Source organism: Hypanus sabinus, chromosome 11 (assembly GCF_030144855.1).
Source record: "Hypanus sabinus isolate sHypSab1 chromosome 11, sHypSab1.hap1, whole genome shotgun sequence".
In the NCBI taxonomy this organism is placed as follows: domain Eukaryota; kingdom Metazoa; phylum Chordata; class Chondrichthyes; order Myliobatiformes; family Dasyatidae; genus Hypanus; species Hypanus sabinus.
Genome location: NC_082716.1, coordinates 55,859,991 through 55,884,404, shown reverse-complemented (window position 1 = coordinate 55,884,404; position 24,414 = coordinate 55,859,991). Strand labels below are relative to the sequence as shown.

The 24,414-nt window shown below is 39.9% G+C and overlaps 1 protein-coding gene across 2 annotated transcripts in view; it reads right to left on the bottom strand.

Annotated features, from left to right (window-relative positions):
- Positions 1-864: 864 nt before the first annotated feature.
- Positions 865-24,414, bottom strand: part of LOC132401977 (SERPINE1 mRNA-binding protein 1-like) — a 48,773-nt gene continuing 25,223 nt past the window's right edge. Inside the window, exons 3-9 of one of the 2 annotated variants that reach the window (XM_059984368.1) lie at positions 18,708-18,848; positions 18,101-18,184; positions 17,918-17,992; positions 12,118-12,298; positions 11,820-11,861; positions 9,778-9,951; positions 865-8,222 (exon numbers count right to left, since the gene is read on the bottom strand). In XM_059984368.1, the coding sequence (XP_059840351.1) occupies positions 8,166-8,222; positions 9,778-9,951; positions 11,820-11,861; positions 12,118-12,298; positions 17,918-17,992; positions 18,101-18,184; positions 18,708-18,848 (754 nt within the window). In that variant the 3' untranslated portion in view covers positions 865-8,165. The remainder of the gene's footprint in view (positions 8,223-9,777; positions 9,952-11,819; positions 11,862-12,117; positions 12,299-17,917; positions 17,993-18,100; positions 18,185-18,707; positions 18,849-24,414) is intronic. The other variant, XM_059984369.1, reaches the window with a different exon arrangement.

The following is a 24,414-nucleotide window of genomic DNA, read 5'->3' as shown; positions in this document are numbered from 1 at the left end:
ACGCTTCTTACATCCTTCATATACATGGAGTAAAAATTTTTTATGTTGCCTGTCTAAATGCAAACTATAGTAATTTATAATAAGTTATACAAAATTAAAAGTTTGTTAGACATGAAAAAGAGCTGAAAGTACATTGTCCATGACAGGAGACCAGAAGAGATACTGCCCAAGGTGGTGGTGACAGATGGCAAGGCAGCTGCTTAATAAAATGGTATAAGAGGCATTAAAAATATTATTGAGAAAACAATGTCAGAAATTGCCAGGTCCTCAAGACAGAAAATCGTGGTGTTACTCCAACTTTAGTTCAATGGAGCATTGTAGGAGCCAAAGATTCAAAGGCTGATTGGATGTGTGAATTTAAAGCAGCAGGGATCTTGAAAGTTAGTTTTGTTAGGTCTGAAGTCAGTCTCCACTGTCTCCATCATATTTCACTTCTATTCTAATTTGCTTCTTTTTGTCTTCCAGTTCAGCCAAAATCTCTGAATTGCTAAACCAGTCACGTGCTCTCAATCCATCTGCATAAAATTCTGAAAATTTAAACCCAATCACAACAAATTTAAATTGATGTTACTCTTTACCTTAAAAATACAATCTGCTCATTTTGCCCCTCTGCCTGCCATCATCCAAAATTTAGGCTATAGTTCTTCCAAATAAACACTAATGCTACAAATGCATATTGACTGAAGTCAGTGCATATAGATTTCAATAAATCTTAACGTTTAACATTAATGCATGATATATTTTATAACTATCTAATACTATTTGCAAGGGCTTGCATTTATATCCTCTTAGATTTCCATTGCACCCATGTTTGTCTACTACCCCTTGAGAAAATCTTCAAAATTGGTGTCTTAGAAAGTACTGTCCAAGAAAAAGTCAAACTTTATTTCACCGGAAATGTCAATGATACAGTTCAATTAAATCAAACGCACTCCATTTATATCCCTTTTGCTGTCATTATTTGCCACAACTTTTCATTAATTTATTTAATGACCGTTAGTGACCAACAATTGAAAGTATTTTCAAAGTAAGGAAGCAATACACAACTGTCACTACACATAATGGAACTAAGATTCAAAAAAGCAATTTCAAAACTAAAGATCAACTTGTGACCTGTTAACAGTGTTTGATTTATTTTATTGCTGATTGAAGTGTCAGAGATGTCAGTCCACCAAAACTAAGTATCATAGGCTTCACGTTCCTTCACACTGCTCTTGCAATTCAGCTTTCGAGCCACAAGGCACAGTAACCCCAAGTCAGTTTTAATTGGTACAGTGTATTATTGGCCATGTTTAATAACAATGTTTTTTAATACAAAGACATTTTTAGATGCCTCCATTTCTTTCCCTTTTCCTTCACCTACCTCACCTTGTTGCATTCTTCCAGGACTGAAACCACCTGTAATTGAGATTCAAGTCCAAATCTTGCCTTTTCTCCTCCTTCCTGCCAGAGGCTACATTCTTCACTGAAATTCCAACAATATGTTATCACTAAAAACTAGTTTATTTTTAATAATTTACCAACATTTGTATTTATCATTTAAGGTACACTTCCAATTATGGTACTTGATAATAATCATGAAAATTAATTTGGCAATTTGTGGGCAAGCAGCAGAAAGCACCACACGTTAGTTTATTGCAAAAGCCCAATTTGTTCATTATTGTCATTAAGGGACCAATCAGGTACATTGCGTGGAAGTCGTGCCAAGATTCCACAATTCCAGGAGGAACTAGTCATGCCCACTTGATCTTACCTACATGAAACCCCTATTTGCCTTTCCATGTTGATTGTTTATATCCTAGACAAGGGATGTGTTGTAAATACAGGACTGCTAGCAAAAACATTCCAAAATATTTATATTTACCTCGGTAACTCAAATGTTTCTAGGAATTTCCAACATAAGTCAGTCCATCATTCTGACTTTTAGAATTACGAAGGGACACTAAGATATCCATTTGTTAGTTCATTCTGCAATATATGCAATAAAAATTTGTAAAATAATTTGCTTATTTATGCTGAAATTTAGTTACTTGATCCAACAATTGGTAATGTAATTGGTCGTCATAGTTATGATATTCAAATAACTAAATAAATCAAACCCTTTGAGTGTAAATTAAATCAGCTTTCCTTAGCAAGGATTGCTTTTCAGTAAGCTTTTCATTGTGTTACTGTGGAGAATATACACATCTTAAGTACAATCGCCATGCTTTTCTTCACGGTATAAACAAAGCAGCTTTAAAATATAAAGCTGGAACAAAAAGTAACAAATACATTGCATGCACTGACATAATCCAACATATCTAAAACAGATATCTGCACAGGTGCTTTGCAACCACTTCCTAATTAAAATCTGGGAGAAAGACTGAAATGGCAAAAAAAACAGTAGATGGAGGCTTAAAATGGAGATAAACAAGGTCATCCATCCCTGGACCCAACATACATAACATTACATAATGTGAAATTGGGAACTGAGCATTTATTGAACTCTACATATTGATTATTCACCAATTTTAGAGGGTATATACAAATGTCCTATATAAAAGGCCAATATTAAAATAGACAAACAAAAACAAGTAGATTGCAATTATACAAAAGGTCCAGTTAAACCTTCTTGGCTACTTCTTGGCTCCATTCCACTGGAAAACATACTAGCTGGTGAAAATTAAGGATTACCAAAGTCAGACAAATAAGCCAATAGAAAATGCCAAGCAACACACACACACACAAAATGCTGGAGAAACTCAGCAGCCAAACAGCATCTATGGAAAAGAGTACAGTCAGCATTCAAGGTCAAACCCCTTCCTGCCCAAAACATCGACTGTATTTATTTCCATAGATGCTGCCTGGCCTGCTCAGTTCCTCCAGTATTTTGTGTGTTTCTCAGTTTTCCAGCATCTGCAGATTTTCTCATTTGAAAAAATGCCAATCAGCCAAGTTCTAAAAAGCAGGTTTACCAACTAGGAATGGTAGACAGGAGAACATGAAAATAGTTTGTGCAGCTTTACCTCTAATGCATGATTGAAAACTTATAGCTAATTCTAGTTGTTTTATTTTATACACAGATGTGATTATTCCAGGTTCCCACCAGCAACTCAGATATATTGTAAAATCAAAGAATAGCATATTATACTGTTTTTTAAAAAAACAAGATAGTCATGGTTTTGTTGAAAATATAAACATCCTGAGGACAACTCCACTGGGACAGAAGCCAAGCAGAGAATGTATGGTGGAGTTGGAACCAAGAAAGCATTGGAAGTTTTATACAATGATATGCAATAAATATATCCATATTATAACCTTGTTTCCAATTTTCCAAACACCAAGTATTTAAAATTTGAGACGCAGCAACAGAGTAATGACAGTGGGAGGTTAAGCCAGATAACACAAGACAGAGAATCAGGCTAATATCGCGTAAAATCAGGAAGTGATGCCCACCAGTAGATGGGTTGAGGTAGTTTTCATAAAATGGGCAATGTTTGCAAAGAAACATACAGTCAAACAATAAGGTTGGGAACTTTGGTTCACCCAGAGATGGTACCCAGTTAGAGAAACATAATGGTTAGAATATAGTCATCTTCTAGATGTTTTAGCATTAGTCTCACATTTAGCTGTAGGAAGTTAAGCACAAATTTAATTTTGAATAGTAGGTTTAAGGTGGTACAAAGCTGGAGAATGGCACATTTAGCAAGTGTTGTTGCTTAGTATAAAGAGTAGCCAAAATTCTACTGTGGATGAGGTAGTCTCCCAAGAGAAAATCTTTGTGATACAGTCTGCCAAAATAATCAAGACCAGTAACACTGCATCCAAACTGAATGAGGCAGTGGAGGAAGACAATTGATAATCACAATACAGAAAAAGGGACAGAAAAATAGTGAAGTGAAATGATGCACTCTTAAGGATATGTCATTCCTATTAAGAGTTTAAAAACCCTCAGTATTTAAAAATTATGAAATCTATTGAGAGGGAAATGTTGGAAACAGGGTACCACTTAGAATAGTAGTTAATATTCTTGAAGTAGAAAAGAAGTGGATTTGTTTTGTGTAATACTGCAATGCTTCAGCACAAGTCTTAGGCACCCTAGATTTTTAATATAAGTTTTGTTTGATATTTTATGCCTTCTGCTTTAGTGTCAGCAGAAAACAGTGAATTTTAATGTTACTAACATTTTAAAAAAATTAAATATTGTAGTTTGTTGAAGTATCGAGTAATAGACATTTCAAATAAAAACTTGATTACTCTGTAGGTATATATATAGCCCAGTGCAGGATTAAACAAACAGGTGTTAATGATCAATGACATGAGTTGAATGAACCAAACTAAGTAACTGAACCAGAAACAGTGTAAAGGAATCAAAACAGGCAAACAAAAAACAAAGGTATGGCAGAACTGAATTTAACCTTCATATCATCAATTCTTACACCATGGCAAGAGTAAATATAGACAAGACACAAGGTGGTCACCCTGCATCAGCAAGGTCTCTCACAAGCAAAACTGTTGCAATAGACAGGAGTTTCAAGTTGTGCTGTCCAAGTTCTTCTGAAGAAATACAAACAGGAAACACAGTGGCTGCCCATGGAAACGCAGTGTAGCAGACAAGAGATACATCAAACTGATGTCCCTTTTAAATCAGAAGTCCAGCACTGAACTCAAAGATGCTACTGAAACCCAAGTAATCCCTTTACAATCCAGATTTTTGTCAAAAGCAGTCTTCATGGAAGAGTTGTTGCAAAAAAAGCCATTCCTCCAAAGTGAAACAAAACCAAGCGACTTGCCTATGTACAAAAACACAAGAATGGGGTGCTGAACATTGGCAGCAAGTGCTTTGGAATCTTTGACATTTTTGGCTCAAACAGGAGGCAGTTTGTCCATGCAACAGCTGGAGAATGCAATATGGATGAATCTGCAGACAACAGTGAAGCACTACAGAGATTCCCTGCAGATTTGGAACTGCATTTCTGCCAGTGGAATTGGTGATCTGGTCAGAATTAATGGAATTCTCATTGCTGAAGAGTACAAGCAGTTTCTCATTAATTACGCATTATCAATCAGCAGAACAATGACCCCAAGGTTATAAAGTATCTTCAGTGAAAACAGTGAGTTCTGCAACAAATGGTATGACCTCTACAGAGCCATGTCAATATGCTGGCTGGGATTACCTAGAGAGACGTAAGCGAGACGGCCAGTCTCCAAATGCTTGTAACAACCTGCCAAAATTGCAAAACATTGTACATTGAGAACTGATGCCGTTTTAATGGCAAAGGGGGGGTCATTAAATGCAGATATATAGTTTTCAAAAACAGGAAAGAGCATGGGTTACTCAGCAAACCAGTTAAATCCTTGGAAAGCTCAGGTTCATGGCCCTTCATTATAGCTTTAAACTCTGATATTTTCTGCTTTTATTTTACAGTACGTACTCTCTATTGACTTCTTTTTAAACTTAAAAAACAGGTTTACAAGTATCATGCTGCCTTTAACCTGCAGCTAATTAAAGCAAGGTGACAGGATCTCAAATCAGTTTCCCTTACCCTGGGCATAGAGAATATGTTTCTTGTCCTAATTTAGTAGTACATCAGACTACATCTTCAAGTAATGAACTGCATCCAAACCTGTACTTATTGTGATTCATTCAATACCAAAGCACAAGTCATCCCAGAAGCATACATTTAATTGTGAAGTTCATGTATTGGGATATTATATAAAAATATTAATTGTGAAAACATTCCTTATTTATCATAAGGATAAACTCCATACAGCCAATTTGTCCATGTCTGTAGTTTTGCAAACAGCAATTCTAAATACATACAACTGCAACTTTGATGTAGATGTCAGTAAAAATCCATCTTTAGACTACCTTACAGCAATTCTGTTAAGTAAGACTCAATACTAATTGATAAATCTTGGAAGTGGAAATGGTAAATGAAGAATTTCATGATTATTAATGCTTCTAAGGTGTCTAGATAATCTCCAAAGGTATCAATGTGTATGAGGATATTAAGATTATTGCAAAATGAAATCCATTGTAACATTGTAAAGCAAACTGTTCTGTAAAAGAACAGTTTGATGCACTAAGCAAGGGTAAAATTAGATTTTTCAAAATATCAACAGGAACAAAACTTTCCCAACTGTGGATCAACTCAGATCAGTATATTCCCCACAACACACACAAAATGCTGGAGGAATTCAGCAGGCAAGGCAGCATCTATGGAGAAAAGTACTGTCGACGCTTCAAGCCGAGACCCTTCAGCAGGACTGGCAGGGCTTGGCCTAAAACGTCAACAATGTGTTTGATTCCCCATAGGTGCCGCCTGGCCTGCTGAGTTCTCCAGCATTTTGTGTGTTGTTTTGGTTTCCAGCATCTGCAGATTCTCTCCAATATATACCCTAACAACTTTTATCAACACGAAAACTTTGCACCTCACCTCCTGTGAGAAAACAAGACAGGGAACAGGAAGTATCTATCCCATCATCTGAATACTCAAAGGTCAGAAAAAACAACAACCATGTGAAGTGACATTAAAAACTACTAAGCAATGCAAAACATCTTCCCGCTGTACCCAAACTGTAACATAATTCACAAATGCTTTCACTACTACCCAATGACAAACATTAACTTCTTTTAACACGTTACCTGTGTCTCAAGTGTTCTTGGGATTTTAAAAAACTAGCAATTTGCTGTCAACATCCATTTAAGCTTACCAGTGCAATGTTAAACCTATACAATATTAAGATGTGTATATTCAAACTTGGCATTTGCAAATATCAAAAACATGAAATGTGGTATTTTACCAACTGACAATGGTATCTCATTTTTTGATAACATTTCAGAAACATTAGAACTTTAGAAACCAAATAAAAGCTAGGTTTCCAATGTAGCACTTCGTTGAAAATCTCCATTTCCAGTAATTCGGGCTTGCCATAATACTAAAAAAAAATACACAGCATTGAGGTGGCTCAGCAAATTGAGATTATAGATTCAGTGCCTTAAAAATTAGTGGACAACATAGACTACTGTAGAGTGTGGCTAGTCTTCTTTCAGCAACCATGAAGGACAGGCAGAAGATGTTAAATAGAAGTCAAAGCAAAAAGGCCTGGACATACTAATGTAGCAGTACCTAAATAGTACTCCTTAGCAGAGGTCTTGGAACATGAATCCCACCATTCTTGGAAAAAAAAGTACGGTCCAGTGAGGTTTTCTAAATAAGCCAAGGGATTCAGAAGGCATGAGTGAACAAGACCTCTTATGTGCAACAGGGCTGTATAGACATTACAATAGCTTCCAAAGTACAGCTGGATAATATCCGGAGGAGTTACTTCAGTGGTAAGAGAAAAATGGGAATAGTGAAATGAAGCAATTTCTTCATTGAAAGAGGTGGCAAAGATCTGTAAAGTATTATACCCACCTTCTTCTATACTGCAGTAATTAATGTTGATATTTACCAGCACTTACCACTGTTAAGACTTTACAGGAAAAGTTATTATCTGCAAAACAATTTGGTAGTAAACATTTTGATCACATCTATCTGTTCCATTAGCTATAATTTCAAAATCTTTCAGAATGCACCACAATTCAAACAGTGGGGTCGGCTATGGAAAACTAACCATTGCATTGTCAAGCTGCAATGAAGGATTTCCCAGAAAAATGTCATTCTTGAGACGCATATCTTTTCCATTCTTGTATTTCCTCCAAACCAACTGTACCAGTTGAAATATGGATCAACACCATACCAAATTGCACTCGGAGTGAATATCTGTTGAAGGCAAAAGGATTCTAAATGTATTGAAATAAGCACCTCATTGGACTCATAATGCACACTCTTCACACCTATATTTTTAGATAGGAAATGCATATTTAAGCAGCAATACAAAAAAAGTATCAATTCATGAAGAATGCATAATTTCTGAAAATTTATTATGAAAACAGATTTTCCCTCTGCTACCATTTTTGTGGATATAAAATCAGCTATCAATATTTGTTGCTTCTGTGTAGCAAGAGAAGTCCATTTCAACAACTCCTTGTGAACAGTTCATAGGTGTGAATGGTATGGATGACAGTCTTTTTTTTCTCTTTTTTCCTGTTAATATGGTTGAGAAGGGTTCCTTCAGCATGCAAGCCTCACAGAGTGGGGGCCCTCCCGAGGACTTCAGGCCAGGCTGACGACTTCCATTTAGGCCAGAGCCGGGAAAGCTTCTGGGTCATCGACATTTGGAACAGAGATGCTTGACTGCAAAAATTTTTTTAAAAAAAAGCCGATCAGTAACACTAAATTTGAAAAATAGGTGTGCAACACACTAGCTTCAGAAATGAAAAACATCTTTTGAGTCATTCAAATTCCCAATGCCTTACAGACTTGTGAATATTTCATTGCAGTACACTACACTATATATTCATATAGTAATAAGCTTCATACTTAAAAGTGAATGTTTAAAGTTAAATCACAAATGTTGGCTGTCAAGCATCCTGCATGCTTTAACCTACATACCCATATAGTCACTTTCAGGATCAATGGATTCATACCCAAGGTCTTTTTCTATTTGAGAGGGCTCTCCAAGGCCTGACCACCCTAGCATTATGTCTGTCTTACCTTTAACCCTCCAAATGCATCAGTTAGCACTTGGAAGATGGAATTTAATCCTAACATTGCACCTCCCTTCTTACTAATCAATATCATGGTATAGACAGACAATCCTGTTATCTACCACACCACTAACTTCCAGGTCATCTTCAAACTTAACAATACCTCCTACATTCAAATCCAATTCATTAATACTTAGCACAAATGTCAAGGGACCCAGTAAAAATCCTTGTCTCACTTACCAGTTCTGCAATCTGCACCGCCAGACTAAACTTGAGCACATACATCCAGGAAACAAAATTCCTGTGTCCCCTGTTGACATTCTCTCTCTTTGTAACCCCCCCCCCCCCCAAACACCAAAATGCATCTCCATAATTTCTTGGAATTCATGAGTTCTAACTTGAAAATGATTAAACTGCATGTTTTATTTAAACCACATTTTAAAATTCAGCTGTCCCTTAAAAATAAGTAACAGCCCAAAGTTTCATAAATCCATTAGATACAGATTGAGCACCTGTTAATACTACACTGCAATTTAAGATTTATTCCATTAAATTCAACCTGCCTGCCCAAGAACTTGTGCTCAAGATGTTTCTGGTGCTAATCCTTATTACAAAGACTTCTAACAAGCTAAAAGACAGATAATTTCACTCCAACTATTCTCCCCTGGGTGGAGCAGAATTTTTAAGTAGAGATGCTCACAGGGTAGAAAAGATGTAGCACCTTTCATAAGCTGAAGAAGCTTAGATATTACAATAACTGCACTAGACATTCTTTCTTAGCCATGGTATCTACAGATTGTTAACGATGCAAGTCTCTTTCTTCCTTCTGCATTTTTTTCAAACCAAATGTAGCAGGATAGAGAAATGCACCATGAATTATAATACTGGATAATCTTTCATGCAACAAATCAACATTCTTTTATAAATCTAGCTAGCTTGTGACGAGTTTGTTAAACTATGGAAGCAACCACTATTGTTCCAGTCTGAAGATATACCCAAATGGAGGCTTTCTAGCAAGGTCAACCAAATCATGAACAGACACCACGGCCAGGTTATTCCTGCGTACGCAACAAGTATCAGTTCAAGCAAGCAATTTATTTATGTACAGTATCATAGATGCTATTTGCTATTACAGGCAATGTTTTCTTTAACACTCCAATCTTGTTAAAATCTTGTTAAAACCACAGTGCAGCTGTTCATACCTTATCTGGTCTCACTCCACGAATGCTCCTGCCAGCTCCACCACGGCCACGGCCACCTCGGCCTCTGCCACCACGACCAGGACGGCCCAAATCACCAAAATTGATCTCCAGCTGAGAGGTTATATCATTTGCTGGTTTGCGGAAGTGATGGTCCAGAGCAGATTCATCAGAAACCTACGTTTAAAAAAAAGATTAGCTCAAATTCAAAACCTTCACAGCAGTCATTCTGCAAATCAATGAAATGCAAGCCTTTTTTAATGTGTGAACCATGTATTTTGCACAATGCATATGCAATACAGTTCAATGCTTAAAAGATAAAATCAAAACTGTAGAAAAGCTATAGAAACATAGCTTTTCAAAACAATCCCATTGTTTTAAGATGTACTTCAATCAACTCAAGTTTTATCATTCATATTAAAAAATGCAAACTGGGAGGAACAATACCCCACATCCAAAATAGAAAATTAACATGAATTTTCAAATTACATTTCAAAAAGGTCATTAATAAAGATTAAGAACCAAGCACAAATAAATTGTCTCTACTGATGTGAACTTTAATATTAACTGCATTTCAAAATTAGACACACCTCAATCAAGTTAGCTAGATGCAACATTTCATGGGAAGAGCCTTGATGCAAAATAAAAATCGGTTGTCATCAGGCTGCCACAGCCAGGGATAAGCAGGGATAAGGGATAAGCTCTGACTACCTATTAATGCTCCAATGGTGAGCCAAATTACATTTGACAACCAAGTCCAGCTCCTGGCCTTCATGTGTGGCCTATCTACTAAACCTAGTGGAATAGTTTCTACTACAGGGGAGGCAAAGGTGGGTTACTGGCACTTTAAAACCATTTTCAGGCAGATGGGGCTCATCAGCCATGGCAGGCTGATCATCTCAAAGGAAAACTGTGATCTCAAATCTCTGGTGTCTTGTGGCTATACCCACTCATGGAGAAAGCTTCAGGAGTAAAACCCGAAGGGGAGGGGGGAAATTGAGACCTGGAGTCCCTAAGGCTGTCCTACATCGAGTTCAACAGTGATTTTCAACTCCTGCGACACTGCTGGTACCAATCTGTACTGGTCTCCTTTGGATTCATCAGCTGCATGGAGGGGAAAAGCCCTCTGCACAGGCAACAGCTTGCTCTTCTGTATCATAATGCCCTGGCTTGTGCATCAGGTATAGAGCTAGAACAAAATATCCACAGTCGACCTTAATCAGAGGGCCTCAAAATAAAGTCTGTAAGCTCATTAACTTGAACTTCAAAGATTTGGGTCAGCTCAGTTATCAAGCACCAAAGTCTGTGAAAACAATTTAAAACTTCAAAACTGTACTTTTTTTTCAAAAAGCTAAGTGGAATAACAAAACCCATTTTTAAGATGACAATGAAATGGATTGTAGCAATCCTGACATTCGGATTAATGCCCTCAATTGAAGGAATTCATGTTCCAAACGGAATATGTGACGGAAGGCATAATAAGTTAAACCAAGCATCAATACAAGGTGGTCACTTTGCATCTACTACAAGCCTTCATTCCAGATTCAATTGAGTAAAATTAAAAAGCTATCTTCATCAAAACCACTCATGAAGCAAACTGCCCAGAATTTAGCCTACTGTGCAGTAAATTTGTGACCCCTTGATACATGATGCTGATCATCCATAAATTTCTTTGAATAAGCATTTCTATGATAAAGCTTCAACAAGCTTTACCAGATGAGTATTTTCAAACAAAGCCTGCCCATATCTAGTGCGTTCCCTTTGTTAAGAACCCAGTCATTCATTATGTTCTAGATGTTGATCCTAAAATAAAGTACACCAGAGAATTCCATCATTGATTCAAAACTCCCTCCTGCACAATTACAACACTAAAGAAATATAAACATTTTGATGGCACAGATTAGAACAGGCAATTTCCTTTAGGCCTCAATAGTGTTTACAACAAACATGTCACTGCATAATATGTAAATTACCAAAGTAACATACAAATTAGATTGTGACAATGATCTTAAGCGTGCAAATGAACAAAAATACAAATGGATTACCGTATATTCCAAAGTATGGACATCTTCATTCTCAAAACGCTTCTAGCAGATAAAATGCACAAAAAAAAAATCTGAATACACATAGTTAGCAATGACAAATGATTAAGCTCAAAAACCACTGAAGTATTTTACAAATATCAATATACAATTTAAAAAGATGGGAAAGAATTTAGTTACTGTGTAATTCCTAAAAACCTATCTACCCTAGGAAGTAAAACTATGCCAAAAATAGATTACAACTAAACATAAAAAATTATATTACAGTTCAATTCTGCAATACAAATCGTGCCATGCCTACCTCCTCAGTTTTAGGCTTGCGTAAAACGAATCCCTTTTTCCACTGACTACTATCACAGCCCTCATTAGGTTTGCGAATGTTAAACTCAGCTTTTGCCCGTTCTTTATCTTGCATGGCTTTCCACTCATCCAGAGTCATTTCCTTTGGGCCTTCTTCTTTAACTTCTTCTACTTCATTTTCCCTGAGAGCAATAAACATCAGTGAGGATTCAATACACAAGTTCAATTATAAACTGCATTTAGATTTTCCTGATATTGATACAATATATTGTAGGGTAACACTATTTAATCAAAATATTTCCAGATTCTCACAACCCAAGTCTTTCTCCAAAAAATTCAGTACCATGGCCAATCTCTTCCATATCTCAATTCATACAAGCCATTATCTATATTACAATTTAAACACTTTTTAATGTATCTGCTTTTGAAAAGTACCATTATCAACTTACCATAATGATCCTGCAATTTCCCAAATTAACTGTCACCCAAAATCATGCTAACAATATGCCCGTATTTAGCAGAAGGTACAAATCAGGCATCTTCAGATTAAATTTTCCATTTAGGACCATTGCAAATTCTGTATTCTATAATTACATGCACATGCTGAGAGAAAGATGTTACAACACTGACATGCGAGGGTACACGTTTTTAAATCACTTAATTCTGAAAATGTCTTTCCTTGAGCAATTTCCTATTATGGTGCTACAACCTCTTCCATATACACCTCAATGCCAGACAATGTTCTGAAAATCCACCTGCCCAATTCACTTGCAAATGACATACAGTATCTCAATAACTTCTCACTGTAGATTGATAATAGCTTCTTTAAAGCACCTTTCTACAAAAGAATTGCACAGGCCCAAACTCTCCCACAAAGCAAGAGAGGACATACAGTATAGCAAAGTGGAAAATTAAGAGAAGTGAGAAGCTTTCAAAAATCAACAGAAGACAATAGGAGAGAAAAGATTAGATATGAAGATAAGCTAGTCTATAATAATGACACCAAGTGTTTTTTTTCCAAATCTATAAAAGAGTGAAAGAGGCAAAAGTGGATATTGGATACAATACAATGCAAATACTTTAATGTCACCAAACAATTGATAAAGTGTACAATCAGTGATATTTGTTCCTGCGTTTTGCGCTCCCTTAAGTACAAATCGAAATATAAAATTTAAATTATAAATCACAATTAGAAAATAGAAAAGGGAAAGTACGGTAGTGCAAGTCAGGTCCAGATATTTGGAATATAAACAGGATCTGTTCAGCATTCTTATCTCAGTTGGAAAGAAGCTGGTCCCAAATCTGGCCGTACATATCTTCATGCTCCTGAACCTTCTCCCGGAGGGAAGTGGGACAAAAAGTGTGAGACTTATCCCTGATTATCCTGGCAGCACTGCTCCGACAGCGTGTGGTGTAGAGAGTCCAAGGATGGAGGATTGCTTTGTGTGATGTGCTGGGCTAGGTTCATGATTGCTGGAAAACGATGCTGGAGATATAAGCAATGGGGGACTAAGACGTGGCAATGAACTTAATTGAATATTTTGTGTCAGTCTTCACTGTGAGAGACACCAACACTATGCCAGAAATTTAAGTGTTGGGGCAGAGGTGAGAATCGTTATTACTAAGGAAGAAGTGCTTGGGAAGCCAAAAGATCTGAAGGTAGAAAAGTCACCTGGACCAGATGGACTCTACACCAGGTTTCTGTAGAGGGAGGCATTATTAGAGACCTTTCAAGAATCACTAGATTCAGGAATGGTTCCAAGAGTGGAAAATTGCAAATGTCACACCATTGTTGGTTGGGGGGGAGAGGGGGGGAGAGAGGGGGGGGGAGAGAGGGGGGGGGAGAGAGGGGGGGGGGAGAGAGGGGGGGGGAGAGAGGGGGGGGAGAGAGGGGGGGAGAGAGGGGGGGAGAGAGGGGGGGGAGAGAGGGGGGGGAGAGAGGGGGGGGGAGAGAGGGGGGGGAGAGAGGGGGGGGGAGAGAGGGGGGGGAGAGAGGGGGGGGAGAGAGGGGGGGGAGAGAGGGGGGGGAGAGAGGGGGGGGAGAGAGGGGGGGGAGAGAGGGGGGGGAGAGAGGGGGGGGAGAGAGGGGGGGGAGAGAGGGGGGGAGAGAGGGGGGGAGAGGGGGGGGAGAGAGGGGGGGGAGAGAGGGGGGGGAGAGAGGGGGGGGAGAGAGGGGGGGGGAGAGAGGGGGGGGGAGAGAGGGGGGGGAGAGAGGGGGGGGGAGAGAGGGGGGGGGAGAGAGGGGGGGGGAGAGAGGGGGGGGGAGAGAGGGGGGGGAGAGAGGGGGGGGGAGAGAGGGGGGGGAGAGAGGGGGGGAGAGAGGGGGGGGAGAGAGGGGGGGGAGAGAGGGGGGGGAGAGAGGGGGGGGAGAGAGGGGGGGAGAGAGGGGGGGAGAGGGGGGAGAGGGGGGAGAGGGGGGAGAGGGGGGAGAGGGGGGAGAGGGGGGAGAGGGGGGAGAGGGGGGAGAGGGGGGGAGAGGGGGGGAGAGGGGGGGAGAGGGGGGGAGAGGGGGGGAGAGGGGGGGAGAGGGGGGGAGAGGGGGGGAGAGGGGGGGAGAGGGGGGGAGAGGGGGGGAGAGGGGGGGAGAGGGGGGGAGAGGGGGGGAGAGGGGGGGAGAGGGGGGGAGAGGGGGGGAGAGGGGGGGAGGGGGGGGAGAGGGGGGGAGGGGGGAGAGGGGGGGAGAGGGGGGAGAGGGGGGGAGAGGGGGGGAGAGGGGGAGAGGGGGAGAGGGGGGAGAGGGGGGGAGGGGGGGAGAGGGGGAGAGGGGGAGAGGGGGGGAGAGGGGGGAGAGGGGGGAGAGGGGGGAGAGGGGGGAGAGGGGGAGAGGGGGAGAGGGGGAGAGGGGGAGAGGGGGAGAGGGGGAGAGGGGGAGGGGGGGAGGGGGGGGAGGGGGGAGGGGGGGAGGGGGGGAGGGGGGGAGGGGGGGAGGGGGGGGAGGGGGGAGGGGGGGAGGGGGGGAGGGGGGGAGGGGGGGAGGGGGGGAGGGGGGGGAGGGGGGAGGGGGGGAGGGGGGGGAGGGGGGGGAGGGGGGAGGGGGGGAGGGGGGAGGGGGGAGGGGGGAGGGGGGAGGGGGGGAGGGGGGAGGGGGGAGGGGGGAGGGGGGAGGGGGGAGGGGGGAGGGGGGAGGGGGGAGGGGGGAGGGGGGAGGGGGGAGGGGGGGAGGGGGGGAGGGGGGGAGAGAGAGCGCGCGCGCAGAAGAAATCAGTTTTATCAGTATTCCACTGCCCCACCTTGTTTAAAATTGTTTTCCAGTTCATACTCAGGAGTGAGACCTTTCTTATTTCAAAGACAAAAGTCTCTCTAAGAAAGAACTGGAATATGATTTTAAATAAGGCAAGACAGGAGAAAGCTATTGGTTGAGGACTAAGTTGAGCGTACAGTCAGCCCTCCTTTATCCGTGAGTTAAGCATGCGCAAATTCAACCAACAACGTATCAAGAAAACCTGGAAGTGATGTTCTAGCACTTGTTTGAGCATGTAGAGACTTTTTGTCTTGTCGTTATTGCCTAAACAATGCAGTATAACAACTATTTTACATAACATTTACATTGTATTAGGTATTATAAGTAATCAAGAGATGATTTAAAGTATACAAGAGGATGTGCATAGGTTATTGTGGACTGGGATCAGAAAAAAATCGGAAGTTCTCTTACTAAGTCGGAACAGGTACATCCGGTATTTAGCGTCAGTCAAAAGTATATAGTATACATTTTACAATTCTATGCATATAAAGCACTTAAGAACGTATGTTTCAGTGTCAGGCTCGGGAATACAAGTTTCCGAGTTCGATCCAGTAACACATTGCTCCCAAGCGCGCTCTCCATCCGTGCCTGGTTGACGTGGAGGATCAAAAACCCAAAGCCCAGTAATAATTGTAGCTTTCATCGGGGCAGTGTCTTTCTCACTTTATCCTTTAAAATTGTTCAGATCATTGACCGATGTAGCCTAACGCTTTTCCAATGACTGATGGCATTTCACCTCTTTCTGATGACTTTACTATTTCCACTTTATTTTCCATCGTGATCGTGATTATTTTCATGAACAGAAACACTACGGATTCAGAGCACCGTCGGCGGGTCCTAATGTCCACAGCACTGAACAGGTTAAATAAATACATTGATTTGTTATGCTGGTCAAGCTGGTGCGGGAACGGAGGTACAGGTGCAGTGCTTGTGGAGGGGGGTATATGAGGAGGGCTTCAGGGTCTGACGGGTGAGATACGGGCTGGGTGTTCGATAGACGCCCGTGGTCAATGTCAGATGTTCCGCTAGGTCCTAAGGTCCAGCGCATTCAGACAGGTTAAATAGGGGACTTGAGCATTCACATTTTTTGGTATCCACAAGGAGTCCCAGAACCAATCCTTCGTGGATAAGGAGGGCTAACTGTATACAACACTGGACTAGACATGCCAAGGCATCATCCCTGATGAAGGTGCTGGAGTTTGTCATCCAAATGTCAGTTAAAATTGATACATGGACCCAGCTGGAAGCCCAAGAAGAGTTCATGCATCATAAATAGCAAGAAAGCACTAAGTCCTTTTTCTTGATAAGTTTAGTTTGCAACAGTATATCAAATACACAAGACAATAGTGACTTACAGGAACACTATACAGACACATTCATTTTTATTCAACTTTAAAGTCTATTCCTGGCACTGTACAAGATTCCTGTCAGTAATCAGATTTTGACAACTGAAATTTTCATATTCTTGGCTAAGTTTTAATTTTATTCGTAATGAACATTATACTCTCAATATAACACAAAATACTGGAATAACAAAACAGGCTAGGCAGCATCTAGTAGAGTAATAAACAGTTGATGTTTCAGAGATCGTTCATCAAGACTGGAAATGAAGGGGGGAAACAAGCAGAATAAGAAAGTAAGGGGGGGTTAGAGAGAGAGAGCGGAGAGGGAGTACAAACTAGAATATGATAGGTCAAACCAGGTGGGGTAGGGAAGAAGGGTATGAAGTGAGAAGCTGGGAGATAATAGGTGGAAAAGCTAAAGGGCTGAAGAAATAGGAGAGGAGAGTGTGCCATGGGAGAAATTAAACTAAGAGGCTTCCACGGAGAGGTGATAAGCAGAGGGGAGCCAAAGCTTGGCGGGGGGGGGGGGGGGGGGGGGGGGAGGAGAGAGCGAGAGAGCGAGAGAGAGCGAGAGAGAGCGAGAGAGCGAGAGAGAGCGAGAGAGAGCGAGAGAGAGCGAGCGAGAGCGAGAGCGACAGAGAGAGAGAGAGAGAGAGAGCGAGAGCGAGAGCGAGAGAGAGCGAGAGCGAGAGCGACAGAGAGCGAGAGCGAGAGCGAGAGCGAGAGCGAGAGCGAGAGCGAGAGCGAGAGCGAGAGAGAGAGAGAGAGAGAGAGAGAGAGAGAGAAAAGTGAAACAAAATTACCCAGAAGTTAGAGAAATTGATTTTCTTCCATTTTGCAGACTTCTGTTTGGGTAGCTGCCAGCCAGATAGCATGAATTTTGATTTCTCTGACTCCCAGTAATTTCTCCCCACAAAAACTAAAAAGGGTGATTATTCAACTTTGGACAAAAGCAGAATTTTGGATCATCTTAAATACATGGAAAGCAGCACTAAAGAAGATGCCAACCAAGAATGGATTGTGATAATGAAGCTTAGAGCTAAGTAAGATATAGATAAGGGTTTAACCACCGGCAAGCAAACAAAAAAATAACCAAAGAATGAGTCAAGTGATAAGGCACTTCAGAACAAGATTTTAATCTTCATTATTAAGTAATTTTCAACTCATTAAGCAGATTCATGAAAAAATTAAATTCAGAATTTTGTTCTTATACTCACTTGTTCTCAGAATCGGCTACCTGTTGCTCATCTCCTTCAGGTACTTCTTCACTAACAGCAGATTGATCAAGTTCACTATAGTCGGAGAAGGTAACAGAAAAGTTTAGTCAAGTAATCTTTACGACAAAAAAGTGAAACTACATGCAAAGCCAAATAATTAGGTAATTAGGTTTTCATACTAACCCAAGTTCATCCTTCACAGTTCCCCAGTTGTGTGAACCACCGCCACCCCGTTTGTCCTCTGGTTTCAGGCTACTGGAAGAGAAACTATTCTCTCTATATATCTGCTGTATATACATAATTACTCATTTTTAAAAAAATACTTGCATTGCATTTCTAAATACAGGGATTCACTAAGTAAGGAAAGTCCTGAATTGCAGAAATCTAAAAATGTAGGGAAATATGCGTAAAGTTAAGTCTTTTTCAAGCTACTAATGTTTATGGAATTCATTAAAGTCTAGGTACAGCATATATATTCCATTAATTTAATTATGGATAACGTTAACAGTGATTAGTCAATAAAATGAAATAATTATTACAAGTCTATGCAGAGACAAATGTAGGTAACTATAGAAAAATAAATATTAATTTACAGATAATTTGCAAGAACAGAAATCGCACAACCTGGAGACTGCCTGTATTGGCACCCATTATACTATTACTTAATTTAGAGCGTATTAGCAAGTACAAGCTAGTTACACTTCATATTAAAGTTAACATTTTCAATATTTATTAGTTCAATATAATAAAATTTAGAGTTAAAAATCTTACAAAGTCAATATTAACTTACGATCGGTCACTTCCACTATGTCTGTCAAATTCACGTTTTCCACGCGAGTCAAAACCATCACTCCTTCCCAAACCACGACCTCGTCCGCGCCCTCTTCCACCTCCACGTCCACGCAGTGGTCTGTCACGATCTAGGGGCCGACTATATTGTGGAAAATTAAACGTTATACCATGATGTACTATCCCATGCTAATAAGTACACTATGTTGATGCTCACCATAATATCTACAAACATGCAACAGATAATTGATGTTAACATCTGAATGAATTGCTTCCACAAAAGTGCTACTGATTTCCAAAATATACTGTTGCTTAAACATTATCTCCAAAGATTTGAATATTAAAGAGTAAATATAGTTGCAATGTCAGTGTGTGAATCAGTCCCATTAATATATACAAGTTTTAATTTAAATGTCCTGCCATCCCTTAAGCAATCTGTAATTGGAGCCATCTTTGAAGTGAAGCCTTCTCACTTGGCAGAAAAATGAAAAAAACACATCAAGTGACTATACATACTCAAGACAGCTGCGTGTCTGACAAGTTGAACACATGCAATCATTTTTCAACTCCTATACTCAATGCCCTGACTGTTAAAGACAAGCATGCCTTCTTTACCCTCTGTGTCTCCACTTTGTATCTGTACACCTAGGTCTCACTGTATCTTCCTGATTCTTGCCATTTATTGCAAAATCCCTGCTCTGGGTTGTAGGAGCATCATATGAAGTTACTGGGTTGATTCATTTGATAGAAAAATGAAATGGGTATTCAAGGATACAAATGACATTTAGGATCAAAGTGAAAACTTTTCCACAGATGCTGATTTTGCTACCAAAAGTGGGTGGAGTAAAGTTATTTAATATATTTAAAGGAAACAAATTGGCTTCTAAACACTAAAGGCAACAAAGGTGCATGGGATGAGAGTTGGAATATTGCAGGATGGAGAGCAAAATGTCCATCATTGTGTTCTGTTATGCCAGATGAATAAACCCAAAGTTTATCTGACAACTGGGAATCCATGGAACTCTGGTCTACAAACAGCAGTGTTCACCAGCACAAGCTTGCCTCATGTATCAGCACTATTACCACTCTAGTTCAATAAAGGCAATAGGTATGCCAGGGGTTGCATCAGATATACCCAATCATAAGGCACCAACCTGGTGATGCTGCACAGTTTGAAAAAGATATTCAGATCATTTAAAAGCCCTACTTCTTCAGTTGAATTGTAGTGGAAATTAAAAAGTAGTGAATGCAAGAACCACCCATCTTCAGGCAAAACCCAGAATGTAAACTGAACCACTTCATCTGGAAATACAATGGGCATGATCCATCTCCCTTTGCTATCGAGATAGTCATTAAAAAGTCAGTCACAAGCTAATCTTGACTATCCACAGCTTTAAGAAATAGCCAAAAGCACTGGATCTGGCTGCACCACCAGACAAGCTGTTCCTTCCAATAGCTACAACTTAAGAACCTACTTGTCAACATGGAAAGATGTTTATAGGTCCTGATCACAAAATCTATTTAGTGCCCCATTAGTTTACTCTCAATTACAAGTCCAAGAAGGTGTTGCCAACAGCACTCACCAACATACCTCCCGGCCTTTGTCAGTATAAGAGCGTATAGTCTCAAGGAATAAAACTGGTTATCAGAGCACCAATAGGAAAACTAGAACAGTCAGAAGTCATGCCTCCACAAAGGAAGATTGTTGCTATCAGAGATCAATCACTCTAGTCCAAAAGCATTTCCTCAGACCAACCATCAAAACTATCCAGAAGCTCAAGTGCTCCCTAAGCAACGTAAACATTTCCATTGTGCAATTCTCCGAGTACATGTGTTTCCAAGTTCCTGTCAAAGATAATCATAATTCCATCAATTCTGACCAGATTTACCAACTCCATTTGCACAAATGCAGCTCCAATCTTACAGGGAATCTACATCATGCTTCATTGTTGGCTGCATGGAGCACTCTCCGGCTCTTCTACGGGCAAACTATATCCTGTTCAAGCCAAAAATTTCAAATTTTGACTCAACAGTGAAAAGCACCTGCTATCATTGTTCAGCACCCCAATCCTTGCATTTTTATGCATAGTCTCTTGGCCTTGTTTCAACTTCGGAGGAATGGCTTTTCAGCAACAACTCATGGAAGTCCACTTCTGACAAGTCTTCTCCAGATTACAGAGCAGTGTTCTTGGGTTGCAGTGGCTTCTGAGTTCAGAGCTGATAGCAATGCTGGACTTCTTTTAATTTAGAAGGGACATCAGTTCGATGTATTGCTCATTGCCACTCTCAGGTTCCGTAGCTGATTATTGCACTTTTGGTCCTTAACCGTTCCCATTTTTTTGTGCTTCAGAAGAGCTTGAACAGTACCTCTTGAAATTCCGGTCTGCTGCAAAATGTCTGCTTGGGAGAGACTTTGCAGGTGCAGCATTACCACCTTGAGCTTTGTTGCTATACTCAAACTTTCCATGGCACACAAATTAATGACTTAAAGGTTAAACAGTCATGCCTGTCACACCCTCACCTTTTGATTTGGTTGTTCCTCACCCAGTTTGACGACTTCTACATTGTTTCTGTTTGAGTTACTCAGTTTAGTTCATTCATCTCACTATCTCATGTTTAATTATGCACTAGCCTCGAAACCTACAAAATAATCACGTTTTTTGGGAAAGTGGCCCATGTTACTTTCTGTAATAAAATACAAAAAAAAATTTCCATAATCTTGAATTTTTTGGAAAATGAGTGTTTGGAAATCTGAACTTTGCTCTTTTCTACTGACACACTAATGCAGAACACAACAATAAAAACATCTCAGGGCACTATTTGATTTTAGCATTCTAAAGCTTACGTATGCTTCTTTTGCATATTCAAAGCTTGGTTCTGTTCAAATTAATGACCAGTGAAAATAACCCTATTCATACCCTCAATCAAAATATTTTTTGACCCAACTTGCTTAAAAATAACAATACCACAGACACTATAATACCATCAAGATGAATGTCAGGACTACCAAGTATCAATCTGAAACTACAAGAAATGCTTTCTGAATCTTAACAGTTTTTAAATCATTGTAATGGAAAGCAAAACCTTATTAACCTATCGAACAGGTAGTAAAACATGTTTACTAAATAAATCTGCCAATAGAATAAGGAAACAGAATTTTTAAACAAAGAGAGAAAGACCGCAATTCAACCCCTTTTAATTAGTTGAAATTCTGATCAACCTAATTATGTTTTATGAAAATTTTATTTTCTATTTTGCAACATTGTAAATAAAAAGGACATTGTCGCATTAAGCTTCTAGTCAACAACCAAGGTTTCAAGAATGTCAGATTATTAGAATTTTACTGAATTTTAAATCAACTATGGTGTTCTGTGCAATGCCATTGCTATGCAATAGAAAGGTCAGATTGTACAACCAAATGAGCTAAAAGGCCATACACGAAGACCAACTTTAAATTAGCAGTAACGTAATACATTACATATACTGCAGTAGAGCTAAATGCAATTTTACTGCCTCTTGCAGTGATCTTTGAGTTGGATTCATCAAGGACATACTAAGCACGAGGAGGTTGGGAAAGCATTGTTTTTGGAACAGCATACAAGAAAGGCAGGTCAGAATTTCAAGTCTATATAAACACATTACAGGACAGCAACAGGCCCCTCAGTCCATTAGTTTATGGTCAACTAATCTCCTTCCAACCAAACATCCGTACGAGACACCACTGTTGTCAGCCCACCATCTGTACCAAAGTCCATCCTTCTTTTATATCAGATGGGGATATGTCCTCATGATTGCAAAACTTCATTCCTACTCTAATCCATTTTTGCATGCAGAACACAGTGTGAACAAGTATTTAGGTATGAACAACTAACACCCACACTAGGCAATAAATCAACTGTAACACAAAACATAGAACAGTACAGTCACTTCAATTAGAGCTCCATAGAATCCCAATTTATGCATATCCTTCTATCAGTGTTATCCTGTCTTTTCTCCCCAATGCACTAACTTAGCAGACATGAACTCAAGAGAAAGCTACGTCTGATAAAAATTCCAATGCTTTCTCGAAGTGGTTTTTCATGAATTTCTTACAGAATTTATTAGTTATTCTCCACTCATTTTGGATTCTTATGGAGAAAAATCTGAAGATTAAAACTAATCTTCAGTAAACCACTCTTCCATTATGTTTTTCTAAACATTACTTCTCAGATGTGGAATTGCTAATGACTTTTAAAAAATGCACCACAAACTTGTGAAACTTGTGTACATGTTAAGATGCCACAATAAACAAACACTCACTTCAAAAAGTAAGGACTAGACAAAAAAGAAATTCATCCTAAAAGCAACTTCAAATCTACAACTAATATGAAACCACTGGAATATATGCAAAATATCTAAGAATTGCAGTTTTACTATTTCAAATATACATACACAAAATGCTGCAGAAACTGAGCAGATTAGGTAGGCAACATCTATGGAAATGAATCGACAGTCGACATTTTGGGCAGAAACCTTTCATCGGGACTAAAAATGGAAAAAATGGCAGAACAAGGTGGGGGAGAAAGGGGACAAGCTAAGTCGCAGGTGAAGACAGATGGGTGGAATGAAGTAAGAAGCTGGGAGGTGATAGGTGTAAGAAAGGGAGGAGCACAAAGTGAAAGACAGGGGAGGGGAGCTAAGAGGCTGAGTGGGGAATTGAAGAGGATGGAAGAAGGGTAAGGCCAAGGACCAACATGTCAGAAAGGGATGGGGACAGGAAATAAAATGGTTAGCCGAGAAATCTCACTTTTTGTGGATGCAGCCTAAGTGCTGAACACAGTGATTCCCCCAAACTAATATCCTATTTACAATTTTGGACATCCTACTTAGCTGAAATGCAGGGGGGGTGGAGTTTCAAGATGGCGACGTAAGCATCTGCCTTTTAGGCGCTCTTTATTTTTTCAACTGAGATCTTTTCGAACTTAATCATATGAGTTGCTACCTTTGATTGACCCTTTTTTCCTAAAATAATATTTGATCTAATCTTGTCAAACCTAAAATGGCTACAAGTAAGAAATCGGCTAAGGATCCTGTATCCATCGACGCAATTTCTGGTCTTTTGGATACTAAACTGGATGCTAAACTGGATGCTAAACTGGCGGGTCTGGAAGGCAGACTAGAAGGTAAATTGGACAGTAAACTGTTAAATTTGGAAAGGAGGATTACTTCGAAAATATCCGATCTTGAAGGAGTTGTTAAATCGCTTGAAACTAAGTTTCAGTCGCAGGCGTTAGAGGTTCAGCAGCTTGGAAATAAGATCACGACTCTTGAACAATCAATTTGTGAAAAAGCACGTACAATTGAAGTGTTAGAGAAGAAGATAGAGTCGACTGCTAAAACTTTAGATCAGTATAAGTTTAAAATTACTGATCTTGAAAATCGTTCTCGCAGACAGAATTTGCGCATCATCGGAATTCCCGAAAAAGTTGAGTCCGGTGATTTAACTGAATTTTTCTCTAAATTACTGTGGGAAATTTTCGGTGGTGAAGGTTTGAAAAATGAACCTGTTATTGACCGTGCTCATAGAGTTGCGAGGTTTTCGTCTGTGCCTGATAAACCACGAGCGGTGATTGTTCGCCTTCATTATCCTCGTGAGAAAGAGCTTCTAATTCGGTTAGCTCGTAAAAAAGGTATGATCTCCTACAAAAATTACTCATTTCGAATTGTTG